Source organism: Moschus berezovskii, chromosome 15, assembly GCF_049115385.1.
Source record: "Moschus berezovskii isolate FMDL1 chromosome 15, NW_MosBer_1.0, whole genome shotgun sequence".
Lineage (NCBI taxonomy): Eukaryota > Metazoa > Chordata > Mammalia > Artiodactyla > Moschidae > Moschus > Moschus berezovskii.
The window spans coordinates 52,116,380-52,131,422 of record NC_142474.1 but is presented as its reverse complement, the minus strand read 5'-3'; the positions used below and the strand labels follow the sequence as shown (position 1 = coordinate 52,131,422).

Here is a 15,043-nt window from a genome sequence, read left to right as displayed (position 1 = left end):
GCCCGCGGGGAGCGGAGGGAGTAGAACCTGGCAGCCGGGGAAAGGAAGCCCCCGGGCGCGAGGCCTCGCTTTCGCGGCTTTGAAAACTTTCCAGCGCGCGTGCCACGGCGACGCGCGGCGGCTGCGCCCGGGGCCCCGGCGGCCCGCGCCTCCCGCGGGGAACTTTTGGGTGTTTCGGTGGCCTGTCACTCTCGCCGGCCGACGCGCCTCCCCCTGGGCTCGCGCGGCCGGAGCGCCCTCCCTCTCGGCGAGGACCTGCCCAGGCGCCGGCGGCTCCCGTGCCCGCTCGGCGCTCGCCCTGCCAGCGCCCCCGCCGCCCGGCTCCCCCGCGCCTCGCGTTTCAACCTGGCCCGGCCGCGCCCCACGCCCTGAGCGCCTCGAGCCCCCGGGCGGCCCCCGGAGCGGGGAGGCGGGGAACGGAGGAGGGGACCCGCCGCCGGGGGGTGTGGGGCGGGGGGGCCTGGCTGCTGGCTCCCGGCCGACTTTTCGCCAATGGTCCAGAGCGACATGTCCAAGTCGCCTCCCACAGCGGCGGCGGCGGCGGCGCAGGAGATCCAGATGGAACTGCTGGAGAACGCGGCTCCCGCGGGGGCGCTCGGAGCGGCCGCACAGGTAGCGAGAGCGCCGCGCCCTCCCCTTCCTTTGTGAGCCGCCCGGGCGCCGGGGCTCCATCCCGCCCGCCGCCTGCTCTGCTAGGATCCCTCGCCCGGCCGTCCGCTCCGGCCTGGGTCTTCCCCGCCGCCGCCGCCTCCTTCCCTCGCGCTTTGCCACCCACTTCTCCCTCTCCGGGCGCCGGCGCCCCCAGCTCCTCTCCGCCTTCCCACCCCCTCGGCTCTTCTCCGGCTCCATTTTCCTCTGCTTCCCCAAAGCCAGTGGGAAGGGGGCGGGGGAGACCTCCAGGTCCTCAGAGGCTGCCCCCCCGAGGCCAGCCCTCCTCGCCCCTTCCCGGGAGAGGCGCATGGACAGCCATGAATCAGGCGGGCGGACTGGACCTGCTTAAGATCGTGAGTCGCGGGTGGAGGGTGCGGGGGGGTTCTACAACTCTGCTCCGACGCCGACCCTTTTAGACCAGCTCCTAGCCGGGGTGGGAGTAGGGGGCCCGTGTGATGGGGTGGGCGCGGGCAGGGGGGCGTGGGAGGGGGCGCTCTGCCCCTGCCTCCCCACAAGCAGCTGCGACCCCCCTGGGCACCCGGGCGTTACACCGGGGGGACAGCTCGGTTCCCCTCCTGGCACTGGCCAGGTTTGCCTGGACCCCTCTCTCGCTGCAGAAGAGAGCGAGTTGGGGACGCCAAAGTTTTTATTTTTCCCTTGATCTTGAAATGTTAGCCATCTCAGAGAGCTCCGAGGCCACCTTCTGATGAGTATTAGCGGTTTCTGGGGAAATTCCGGGTTGCTGCTCGTTGTGAAATAGGAGCTGTCAGTTGTAGGCACTGGGCAGTGATAAGGTGGCTTTTACGTAAGGCTTTGGCAGGTACAGTTTGGATTACAGACACCTCCAGTTCTCAGCGGTAAGGAGTCTCTCAACTTTTCTCCTAGCAGGGAAATATTTTAAGACTCCTAACTGTGGGCTGCTTGGCAAAGGGGTTAGGGTTTCATTTCAAGCATCACTTTGGAGAATGTCTCTGCTTAGTGATGCTGGCTTGTTGATTTCAAACCTCCGCTTGCTAGATTGTAAACTGTGGGAAGATTCTATAGTTTTATACTTATGTCAAATTTCTAAGTACATAATTTGTGTACTTTATATTTGTATATGCTGGAGAGAATGCATTAGTCTTATTTACTGTAGTAAGGGGGGCAGGAGTGGGCCACAGTAATAAAATGTTTGGCTGCTTAATTGTTTTCATGGTGATAGAAATTGACTGCTTTAGCTATTTTAATACTGTTAATAATGGTGCTTCCAGTGGCATGGTCATGGAGCTTTGTTGAACTTTCTTTATCACTGGGAATTAAAAGTCCAGATTAAAACACACCATTCATTTTGATTTGAAATGCAGGGGGAAAAATGTAGAAACCAGTCATTTGTTTAATCAGAAATCCACGTCTTTTGTAGAGGAATTCATTCTTTTCTAGAGGTAAGACAGCTAGATTTTAGTCAGCCTTGGGTTGTTAGGCTGCCAGAACTGAGTGGGGACATGTAACTAACAACCTACATTTCCATCTGGCCTCTGCCAGTGGGCCTGAATTCTTACCAACACCTGTCACGTTTGTTCTAGGCTCCTGATTTTATCTAGATACTCACTAGGTTAGATGAGAGCAAGAAATGTACTCAGGGACTTCCTTTTTGGGGGGGGGATGGAGGTCTTAAATATTGATAGAGAAAAGGACTTTTAGACCCTCTTTTCTCTTTGATCTTCTTTCAGGGTTTTTTTTTTTTTCCAGTTTTTATTCTTATGATAAAAATAGAGTTCCTGAATTCCTGGAGATCAAAGTTAGGGCAAAATAGAAAGCATGACTGCATTCAGATAAGAGACACTAATTTACTTAGTGATTTATGTAGTTAAACGTAAGGCAACAAGTATTTGTTATGTTGCTGCAAACTTGAAAATGATTCCGAAAGGAGAAGACACACTTTCTACCTTCACAGAATGTCCATTCCAGTAGCTGCAAGGGTGATGAATGGATGACTATTGTATGGCATGGGGCTCTAAGAGAAATACCGAATCTTAGATGGTTGCTAAGGAAAAGATCACAGATACTCTATTTGGAGTAATCTGTAAGGACTTCATGGAAGAGGTAGCATTTGAGAAGGGATTTGAAGTCTGGGTCAGATTTCAGCAGATTTTCAGAGAGATGCTCCAGAGCTCTTCAGGGAGCTATTCTGACTGCCAAGTAACAACAGTTACAAGTCTGATACATTTGTAACCCCTAATTTGAAAGGCGTAGACAGGTACAGATTGGAGCTTAGTCAAGCAGAAGTCTGACAAGGCAATTGAGGCCACATCTTGAAGGCTTTGGAACCTGACATGTAATGAGCAACAAAAAGGCTTGGAAGGGGTTGAGGGAAGGAGCAGTGTAACAGCTCATGGAGAAGATTCACCTGGGAGCATGCTGTAAGGGAGCTGGGAGTCTCAGGAATCCAGCGGTAGAGCTGCTGGAGGGGAGATTGATGTAACGGTTTGGACAAGAGGTAATGAGGTCTAAACTGAAAAGAGAGAAAAGATAATAGGACAGGACTACAGATCAGAGTCCTGGACAGGACACAGAAATAGGACACAGTCCAGAGACCCAGTCCATAGGAATTACATGTGATTGAATGAGAGAGGCAGGGAGGAATGGATAACAGAGGCAGGTAAGAGGCACAAACATTCAGCTGCATCAGCATCCTTCTCCTTGCTCTACCTTCCAAAAATGAAAGCATTTTCCCCTGAATTGTGTTCATATCACAGCCATTATCTGAGGGAACCATTGCCTTGTTTATTTGATATCTAATAAATCATGTCGTCATAGGGCTGGGAAAACTTGGCAAGGCATCTCTTCCATGTCTCCGGGCAGGCTAGGCCAGCAATAAACCACCTGGGGAAAAAAGACTGTCTCGGGAGCATCCCTCTGTTTTGCGACACTGAGTCACCGTAATTCCCCCAAGAAATGGAGTTTTCGTTTGTGAAATCTCTCTCTCAGCAGTCACTGGTCTGAAGAATCCTTTCTCTTTCACCTCTGGGTTATCCTGCATGTTCTATATGAACAAAACAAAAGATGGAACTCCACAGACTGCCCACTGATCTTTTTTCCTGTCAGAAATCCTGCCGAGGGAGGGGGCACCCTCCCATTCTCTAACCCTAGGATATGGTCATAAGCAAAATAGATCTATTTCTTACATGAGAAGCAAGTGACAATCTAACTGCAAAATCTTGAGAGTTCAGATTTACGTACATCACATCCCTTTTAAGGTAACCTGTTGAACAATCTCATTGCAAACTTGGACACAGTCTGCCTCCAAAGTCAAATTGCTGACCAAACGCTCTCCCTCCAAAACTCCAAATCTGTGCCATCCGCCACAGTAGACACTAGTCACATGTGACTTCTGAGCATTTGAAATGTGACTGTTTTGAACTGAGATGTGCTATACGTGTAAAATACACATTTTAAAAGACATCAAAATATAGATCAAATAAGTAGGCAGGTACAAATTGACTAAAAATGCAAACAACTTAAAAATACAAAATACACATGACATATATATATATATATGTATGTGTATATATATATATAGGTATACTTAGAGGAGGAAGGCATGGCAACTCACTCCAGTATTCTTGCCTGGGAAATCCCATGGACAGAGGAACCTGGCCTGCTACACTGCATAGTGTCACAAAGAATAAGACACAACTGAAACGCCTTGGCATGCACACACATGTATACTTATGGCTGATTCACATTGTATGGCAGAAACCAGCACAACGTTGTAAAGCAATTATCCTCCAATTGCGTGTGTACTCAGTCACTCAGTTATGTCAGACTTTTTTGTGACTCCATGGACTGTAGCCTGCCAGGCTCCTCTGTCCATGGAATTTTCCAGGTGGAAATACTGGAGCAAGTTGCCATTTCCTTCTCCAGGGGATCTTCCAGACCCAGGGATGGAACCCATGTCTTCTGCATTGCAGGTGGATTCTTTACCTCTGTGCCATTGGGGAAGCCATCCTCCAGTTAAAAATGAATTAAAAAATAAAAAAGTATATACAGATTAAGAAATCTCAAGGATATTATCTCAATGAAAGTCAATTTTGTTCAATTCAATAAGCATTTAATAAGTAATAATATATAAAATACAGAGGAGACCTGTATTTTGCAGGAGACCCCTGTTTGATTCCTGGGTCTGGAATATCCTCTGGAGAAGGAATAGGCTACCCATTCCTGTGTTCTTGGGCTTCCCTCATGGGTCAGCTGGTAAAGAATGCACCTGCAATGCTGGAGACCTGGGTTTGTTACCTGGGTTGGGAAGATCCCCTGGAGAAGGGAATAGCTACCCACTCCAGTATTCTGGCCTGAAGAATTCCATGGACTTTACAGTCCATGGTGTCACAAAGAGTTGGACGCCATTGAGTGACTAAGCACAGCACAGCACAATGTATCAAAAATACGATCATAGGGACATGAAAGTGAAAGTCGCTCAGTCGTGTCTGACTCTTTGTGACCCCATGGACTGCACAGGCTCCTCTGTCCATGGGGATTCTCCAGGCAGAAATACTGGAGTGGGTTGAATTTCCTCTTCCAGGGGATCTTTGAACCTACATTGCAGGCGAATTCTTTACCATCTGGGCCACAGCGGATGCCGATTGATACATTTAGCCAGATACATTATTACAATTCACTTGCTCTGTTGCCTTTTACCATTTTAATAGAGCTACTAGAAAATCCTATTACATAGGTGACTTTTATTTCTATTGGACAGCGTTAGTCTAAAAGCACAGCTCTGGGAATTCTTGGGGGAGTTGAACAGATCTGGATGGAGGCCGGGTTGATGCAAACTTAGGGTGAAAGGAACTGAGACTAGGATGCAGCAGAGGAGGAAATGGGTGAAGCAAGAGCAGGATCTCAGCACTTTAGGCCTCTAAGAACTGGTAACCAGCACCTCCAATTGCACCTGGAGATGAACCAACAGTAAGCAGAGGGCCTGTTTGTTTTGCTCCTGGCAACGAAACCCAGCTGGCTCCACCCCATCAGAGTTTGCCAGATGCTTCTCAAGCACATTGTCTAATACAGGGCTACATCCTGAATCGTGCAGCAAGGTGCTTTATCTAAAAAGAGCAGCAGCTCTTCCCCCAGCTCAATACCACTTTCCAGAGACTTTTTGGGGTCCAAGGTTCAGTTCAGCCTCTGCAGCCTCTTCGCATAATGGACTTGGGTCCTGGGCTTCCATGTCTTGCCCCTCTAACCTTGCTTGTCTAACCTTTGCCCCCAGCCTCCATCACTTGCCTCTCTGATGGGATTTTGTTGTGGCATTGCCTAGGTGAAATTTGCAAACCTTCTCATCAGGATTTCTGAGTGCGTTTTATACCTCAAAATATAATATCTGACTATCCGAGTGACTGGAGGTTTAGTTGGTTTTGTGGTTTTATGTTCCTGTTCTTTTTTATTTTCCTTTTATGTAAAGAATTAGTTTACCTGTTGCTCTATCTGGTTGCATTGAATTATATAGTCTGTTGCCTTGGTCCTTTTAAGAAAAGCTGAGTGTGGGATGAATTGGGAGGTTGGAATTGACATCTACACACTAAGCATAAAATAAATAATTACTGATAACCTACTGCATAGCACAGGGAACTCTACTTTAGTGCTCTGTGGTGACCTAAATGGGAAGGAAACCCAAAAACAAGTGGACATAATTATACATATAGCTGATTTACTTTGCTGTACAGTGGAAACTAACACAACACTGTAAGGCAATTATACTCAAATAGCAAGAGAGAGAAGCTGAGCAAAATATGTTAATCCTGTGTGTGTAGAGAATAGCCCTCCGAGATTTTGTGACTGTGGGGACTTGTCTCGGTCCTGCCAAGAGTTTATGGCACAACATGGACTTTCACAATGACAGGGAGTTCAGATTAATTATGACACCACTTAAGTGGCTGGGACTGTCTTAAGAGTTCTTTCCAAACATGGCTGGAGGTAAACCGTGAAGGAGGCAAGCTTGGCCCTTGACCATCTCCTGCCCTGGCCTTGTCTCCTCTCCCTTCTCTACCTGAAGAGCTCTATTTATTCTGTTTCTTGATTCCTTTCTGCTTTTGTGTAAACCAATCCATATGGAGAACTTGCTCTGTTCCCTTTTCCAGGGAGGAGATATCTCACTGCCTTTTCTCCTGGTAAAGGATCTGATAGCCTCATTCACCCAAAACTGTTGGTAAATGAGGATATTAACTGTCTGAGTCCTCTCTGTTGAGTTTTGGTTGCCTTTGCTTCAGACCCTAAGATGAGGAAAGTCTGCATTTGGAAGGGATAAAGATCAATGAACGCTGAACAAGAGGGCTGGAAACTAATTTCTGGAATCAGCATTATGCTCACAGGGAGCAGTTCATAGGGAGGAGAACTGTTACCTTATTCATCAGCCAGAGAAGTTGACATCTTCAAAACTGTTCCCAGGGGCCACCAAGCCAACTTTGTGTGCAAAACTGGGCTGAAGTCTCTAGTTAACTGGTGACTTCTGTAATTAACTACTGTCTCCTTCCAATCATACAGAGAGTAGGTTTCAATGACCTGTGGACATGAGACCATTTGCTGAGTTTAAGATTGCAATCCAACTTTAAAAGTTATTTAGTATCAAAGAAAACAGTCTTTCACATGAAGATGATATTAACATAATCTTGGTGAATGGTGGATATCTTTTTAATGTCATTCATATATTTGTGGTAATTTCTTAAATTTTTTTTCTGGTTTCTGAAATGTTACTTGTCTACTGTTTGAGGAGAGGTAATTTATTTTTCTGTTTTTGTATTGGGGGTATAGTTGTTTTACAATATTGTGTTAGTTTCTGCAGGATAGCAAAGTGAATCAGCTTTACATATACATAGATCACTTCCCATCTCCTGCTATTCCACCCCTCTAGGTTGTCACAGAGCACCGAGCTGAGCTTCCTGTGTTACACAGCAACTTCCCACTCACTGTCTATTTTACGCAGCGTATATATGGGAGTTTCCCAGGTGGCTCAGTGGTAAAGAATCACCTGCCAAGCAGGAGATGCAGGTTCTATCCCTGGGTTGGGAAGATCCCTTGGAGAAGGAAATGGCAACCCACTCCAGTATTCTTGCCTGGGAAATCCCATGGACAGACGAGCCTGGCAGGCTACAGTCCGGAGGGTTGCAAAAGAGTCAGACACAATTTACCAACTAAAACAGCAACAGTGTACATATATCAATCCCAATCTCCCAGTTCATCCCTCCTTTGTCCCCGACTGCCACGTCTCTGTTTCTGCCTGCAAATACATTCATGTGTACCACTTTCTAGATTCTATATATATGTTTAATATATGATATTTGTTTTTCTCTTTCTAACTTATATCACTCTGTATGACAGACTCTTGATCCATCCACACTCCTACAAATGACCCAATTTCATACGTTTTTATGTCTGCATAGTAGTCCATTGTATATATGTGCCACATCTTCTTTATCCATTGATCTGCCCATGGACATTTAGGTTGCTTCCATGTTCTGGCTGTTGTAAATTGTGCTGCAATGAACATTGGGGTGCATGTGTCTTTTTCAAATAATGGGTCTTTTCCAGGGTATGTTCCTAGTAATGGGACTGCTGGGTCATATGGTAGTTCTGTTTTTAATATTTTAAGGAACCTTCATACTGTTCTCCTTAGTGGCTGCATCCATATACATTCCCACCAGCAGTGTCAGAGGGTCCGTTTTCTCCACACCCTCTCCATTTATTTTTTGTAGACTTTCCGTTGATGGCCATTCTGACCAGTGTGAGGTGATACATTATTGTAGTTTTGATCGGCATTACTGTAATAATGAGTGATGTTGTACACAGTTTTCTTTTTTTCCTATTTACTGTGGTTGGCTTCACTGGTTTTATTAAGCTACGTGCGTGCTCTGTGGTATCCGACTCTTTGTGACCCCATGGACTGTAGCCCGCCAGGCTCCTCTGTCCATGGGATTTCCCAGGCAAGAATACTGAAGTGGGTTGCCATTTCCTTCTCCTTATTAAGCTAATATAACTATTAATAAGAGGCAATGAGTGGACATTAGTGACTTTTAGACTGTAGGGATGTAGGGGTCTGCGTGTATCCTAGAGAGTATTATGGGTTACACTTGGCACTCTTGACAGCCCGGCTGTGTTCTCTTCCTTTACATCCTGAAATTCTATTAATCATTTCATTTATTTAATAGCAGATGTTTAGATACTTAGTGTTGCTTAAAAAATTTTAGAAATCCCATTGCTTATAAAAGTAGCTGCATTTGAAGTAGCCAGTTAAGAAAACTATACTTCTTTTCCAAGTTTAGGCAGCTACATATTTGAATACTTATTCTTTCCTGTCTTTTACCATTTGGGTGAGGGTTGGCCTTCTCTCTCTCTCTTTTTTTTAAATTCCTTCATCGAAACACTCTGGTCCTCATTTTCCAGAATTTTGAATAACTTATACAGACGTCATTTTAGTAAGTTAGACTCAATTTTAAATATGCATGGAACTTAATGTAGCTTCATTTGGGAATGGTAGTATAAATTTTCACTAACCTTTTTTAAAGCATGTAAAGATGGACTATTAACTTTGCAAAAGTTGCTTTAATTATTTTCTTCTTGATCCTGGATATTGTTATAGGAAATAACTCGTTATTGAAGCATTACTCAACAGTTACATTTTTTTTTTAAGAAAGAAAATTTTAAGAGAGCAAGTACTGCTGAACTTAGTAAATAGAATTGTGATTAAGCATATCTATTTTGACTTTTAATAAACATATATAATGAATAAGAACTTGCTTTAACACTGTTAAACAGAAACACTTTGAATAAATCCTCCCTCATACACGTAAGTGATTGAAGGAAAAGATATTTTTTCTCAATACTATCACCAGGGGACTTCCCTGGTGGTCCAATGGTTCAGTTCAGTTCAGTTCAGTTCATTCGCTCAGTCGTGTCCGACTCTCCGCGACCCCATGAATCACAGCACACCAGGCCTCCCTGTCCATCACCAACTCCCGGAGTACACTCAAACTCATGTCCACAGAGTCGGTGATGCCATCCAGCCATCTCATTCTCTGTCGTCCCCTTCTCCTCCCGCCCCCAACCTTTCCCAGCATCAGAGTCTTTTCCAGTGAGTCAACTCGTCGCATGAGGTGGCCAAAGTATTGCAGTTTCAGCTTTAGCATCAGTCCCTCCAATGAACACCCAGGATTGATCTCCTTTAGAATGGACTGGTTGGATCTCCTTGCAGTATAAGGGACTCTCAAGAGTCTTCTCCAACACCACAGTTCAAAAGCATCGATTCTTCGGCGATCAGCTTTCTTCACAGTCCAACTCTCACATCCATACATGACCACGGGAAAAACCATTGCCTTGACTAGACGGACCTTGGTTGGCAAAGTAATGTCTCTGCTTTTTAATATACTATCAAGGTTGGTCATAACTTTCCTTCCAAGGAGCAAGCGTCTTTTAATTTCATGGCTGCAATCAGCATCTGCAGTGATTTTGGAGCCCAAAAAAATAAAGTCTGACACTGTTTCCACTGTTTTTCCATCTATTTCCCATGAAGTGATGGGACCAGATGCCATGATCTTTGTTTTCTGAATGTTGAGCTTCAAGCCAACCTTTTCACTCTCCTCTTTCACTTTCATCAAGAGGCTTTTGAGTTCCTCTTCACTTTCTGCCATAAGGGTAGTGTCATCTGCATATCTGAGGTTATTGATATTTCTTGCAGCAATCTTGATTCCAATGGTTAAGACTCCACAATTCTAATGCAGAGGGCATGGGTTCGATCCCTAGCCAGGGAACTAAGGTCTCACGTGTTGTGTGGTGTGGCCAAAAAATACAAACAAATTATCACCAGTTTGTGTACAATTCAGTATGCCATCATTTTTTTAAGTATATCAGCTGTATCTTAGTACAGTTGAAACCTGTAATAATCCAACTTAGACACATGGCATATGTAGCTAAGTACACCTGAAATAATGTTTATGAACAGTGTCCCCAGGGGCCAGGAAAAATTAAAATGACTTTTTAAATGTGTTTCATTTTTTTGCAGAGAACAGCAGCCTCCCCTGGGACTGGCTGTCTTAAATATTGTGTGGTTCTCACAGTGCCTGCTGGGCAGTGTCAGCAGCCATGAAAAAGCTTATACTCCAAAGCAGCTGAATAGTAAAAACATATTTATCATTAAAAATCCAAAATAAATGATAATGGTATGACTTCAAAGAAGCTTTTTCCACCCATGTCCAAACAATGCTGTTTGGACACAAACAGCATTTGGGATGATAGAATATTTTGTTTTTATTCTCAAAGATAATTTATACTCCAAATGAAGGTACATAGTAAATTTTACATAGACTTGCCCTCACCTTCCCTCAAGGAAATATGTTAGGCTTTAAAACTGCTTTCAAGGTAATAAGTATTTTACCACATGGAATAATATAAAAAATTTATTTTTTAATTTTAAGGAGACTTTCAAACTTTAACGTTGCTAGGCCTTGGAAGACACTTCTGCGCAAACCTTTCCATAATAGTTGGAAAAGGAAGAACATTGTTGAAAGAATGTTATTTTTCAACAGTTTACTGCATAATGTTTACAAAAGTAAGAAGAATATGCTGTTACGTGAAGAGAACCTTGTATTATGAAAGCCCAGCCTAGATTGTCTTTCCTTTTATGAAGTCGAGAGTTAATTAAATGCCATGGAAACACATTTGTATTATATAAATCCCTTCAGTACTTGGAAGAGAACAAACATATTTAAGGCAAATTTTTGCTTTAAAATTATACCACCCCTCTCACTGATTGCAAATTCATCTAAATTACTCATAACACAAATGTTTGTAAGAGATTTCAGCTTGCCTAAGTGCTATGTATATTACGGTTTATATTTCCATTTTAATGAAAACCATATGAATGTGTAAAATATAACAAAAGTAGCATTTTCAAAACCCGAACATGGTGATTTTCAAAAAAGCAAATTTTGTTAATTCTGATCATCCAATGAAGTCTCTGTGGGTCTTCTAAACACATAATACATTTTAGCCCAATTTTTCTCTACCCTTGTCACCCTAATGTGGGTATCACATTTTATAATATTATTTTGAGCCCTTATCATGTCCTAGGTCTTACAGTAAATGTTATAAATACACTCCTTCATTTAATACGTAAAACCACCTGGGAGGTAAGTCTTACTATTTTAAGGATGAGAAGACTGAAGTTTAGAGAGGTTAAGAAACTTGCTCAAGATCTGCTATACCAGGATCCCTGCCTGTGTATATTTACCTGTAAAGCTCAGTGTTGAGCTATTTTTTACTTATATTTTAATGTGTGATTTTCTCAGTAACTTTATTCCTGTCTAGAATTAGCCATAGATGAATATAGTTTATTTTTAGTGCTCTGAAAGTAAGCTGTAGGTATAGTTAAAAAAAAAAAAAAAGTTCATTTGTAGGTGTTTGTGCTTGGCCTTATCCTACTACTGAGACAAACTGTCTTACCTTTAACATCCTGTTCTTAAATGCTTACTACTACAATACTTTGGCCACCTCATGCAAAGAGTTGACTCACTGGAAAAGACTCTGATGCTGGGAAGGATTGGGAGCGGGAGGAGAAGGGGACGACAGAGAATGAGATGGCTGGATGGCATCACTGACTCGATGGACATGAGTTTGAGTGAACTCCGGGAGTTGGTGATGGACAGGGAGGCCTGGCGTGCTGTGATTCATGAGGTCGCAGAGTCGGTCACGACTGAGCGACTGAACTGAACTGAACTACTTATTATTACAATTCCATAAAATTTATTTTTCTTGCCTTCTTAGCAGAATAATTGAGTGATTAAAAAGCAGGCTTTTGAGATGAACAATAAGGTCCTACTATATAGCACAGGGAATATACTATGATAAATCATCATAGAAAAGAATATGAAAAATAATATATATGTGTCTGTGTGTATATATATAACTGAGTCACTTTGCTATACAGCAGAAAGTAACACAGCAATGTAAATCAACTGTATTTCAATAAAATTAAAAAAAAAAAAAACTGCGGTGGAAACCATGCTTTTCCAGAACAGTTCCTCAGAGCTATCTGAGAAACTGTCTTTCAGGCTGTAGTTCTCAGCAACTCAAATAAAACTCTTTTCTATTCCTATTAACAAAAGAACAAGCTTTTCACATCATATTCAAACATTACAACAATGGGCCAGAAAAACTATAGAAGGTTTTAATTTCGTGTAATTCACTACCACTTCCAAAGCTCTTTTGCAATCTCCCAAAACCAATCTCTAAATCCATACAATATGAAGAATTGACACTGTGCTTCATTCATAGTTCATCTAGATTGATCAACCTATATTAATCTACCTATATGTAAAGGTAGTCAGAATTTATATTGTAAAGGTCCCTGAGCCACCATGTGCAAGGACCACACCAATATAGGAATACCTGTGGAATTACAAATTAAAACATGAAAAGAACCAAAAAGGGGCTGTTCAGCACTGCTGGGAAACAGTATTTCATTATGCTTTTGAACCATGGTGCTGGAGAAGACTGTTGAGAGTCCCTTGGACAGCGAGGAGATCAAACCAGTCAATCCTAATGGAAATCAACCCTGAATATTTATTGGAAGGACTGATCCCAAAGCTGAAGCTCCAGTACTTTGACCACCTGATGTGAAGAGCTGACTAACTGGAAAAGACCCTGATGCTAGGAAACATTGAGGATAGGAGAAGGGGGTGACAAAGGACGAGTTGGTTGAATGTTATCATCGACTCTATGGACATGAGTTTGAGCAAACTCTGGGAGACAGTGGAGGACAGAGGAGCCTGGCATGCTGCAGTCCATGGGGTCATAAACAGTCAGACATAACTGAGTGACTGACCAGCAACAACTGCATTCATCTCTCTGAAGGGTTTTCACAAGTAGCTTTCCTCTCATAGTAATTTTGCCCCAGTCCCTCCTACACGTAAATGTTTATTTTTTTAATGCCTTATCTTTAGTGGCCTTTGCCTCTTGACCAGAGATATGCTAACAGAGCTTAAATTATTTTAATTCAACAGTTGTTGTAGTTGTTTAGTCACTAAGTCATGACCAACTCTTCTGTGACCCCGGAGACTTGCCAGCCTCCTCTGTCCATGGGCTTTCTCAGGGAAGAATACTGGAGTGGGTTGCCATTTTTTTCTCTAGAGTATGTTGCCAACCCAGGGACTGAACTTGCATCTCCTGCATTGGCAGGCAGATTCTTTACCACTGAGCCATCAGGGAAGCCCAATTCACCAACTGTGAAATGCTTTTTCCAGAACCCTCTCCTCCCTATAAAGTCACTGACTTGAAATAAATATTTGTGATTCCACCATCACTTTTAAAAAAATGTTATTTTATTGAAGTATAGTTGACTTACAGTGTTGTGTTAATTTCTGCTATACAGCAAAGTGATTTAGTTATATCCATATATACATTCTTTTTCATCTTCTTTTCTATTATGTTGAACAGAGGATGTTGAATATAGTTCCCTGTGCTATGCAGTAGGACCTTGTTTATTCATCCTATATATGAGTTTTCATCTGCTAACCCCAAACTCTCACTCCATTATCTCCCCAACCTACCTCCCTTGGCAACCACAAGTCTGTTCTCTACGTCTGTGAGTCTGTTTCATAGATATGTTCATTTGTGTCATATTTTAGATTCCACATGTAAGTGGAATATATTTAGTCTTCAATAATTTTTTAATTATGCTCATGTGATGGCAATTTATTCTTTGTCTTGATCTAGAACATTTTCTGGAACTAGGCTAGATTCCTGTGTGAAGGTCTAATAATAATCTCATTTGTCTTTTGGTTTTCTTTTTTGTAGTCATATGGAAAAGGAGCCAGAAGGAAAAACAGATTTAAAGGATCCGATGGGAGCACTTCTTCTGACACTACCTCAAATAGCTTCGTTCGTCAGGTAAAGGAGCTTTTTAATTCAGTTTGAAGAAGTCTATGAAAATGAATTCGGTTTTGTTTGTTTAAGAGGTGGTTTTAACAGTGTCATCTCTATGATTTATACAGTCTTATTGTACTTACTTTTAATTGAAGTGAAAATTGTTCCATTGAGTGTCATAATCGTTCATTGTTCAGTCACTAAGTCATGTCTGACTCTTTTATGACCCCATGAACTGCACCACACCAGGCTTCCTTGTCCTTCATTATCTCTCAGAGTTGGCTCAAACTCATATCCATTGAGTCTGTAATGCTATCTAACCATCTCATCCTTTGTCGCCCCCTTCTCCTCTTGCCTTCAGTGTTTCCCAGCATCAGGGTCTTTTCCAATGAGTCAGTGCTTCACATCAGGTGGCCAAAGTATTGGAGCTTCTTAATTAATATATTTAAATTTTAAGTGAGACTGTATGTCGTAATTATATTCTTTCCCAGCATGTTGGGGA

At 43.0% G+C, this 15,043-nt stretch overlaps 1 protein-coding gene across 2 annotated transcripts in view; it reads left to right on the top strand.

The window, feature by feature from the left end:
* Window positions 1-386: 386 nt before the first annotated feature.
* The window catches only part of CACNB2 (calcium voltage-gated channel auxiliary subunit beta 2), a 449,947-nt gene continuing 435,290 nt past the window's right edge, over window positions 387-15,043 (top strand). The window contains exons 1-2 of one of the 2 annotated variants that reach the window (XM_055429533.2): window positions 387-612; window positions 14,473-14,565. In XM_055429533.2, the coding sequence (XP_055285508.1) occupies window positions 493-612; window positions 14,473-14,565 (213 nt within the window). In that variant the 5' untranslated portion in view covers window positions 387-492. Of the gene's footprint in view, window positions 613-686; window positions 1,005-14,472; window positions 14,566-15,043 lie in introns of those variants that run through there. The other variant, XM_055429550.2, reaches the window with a different exon arrangement.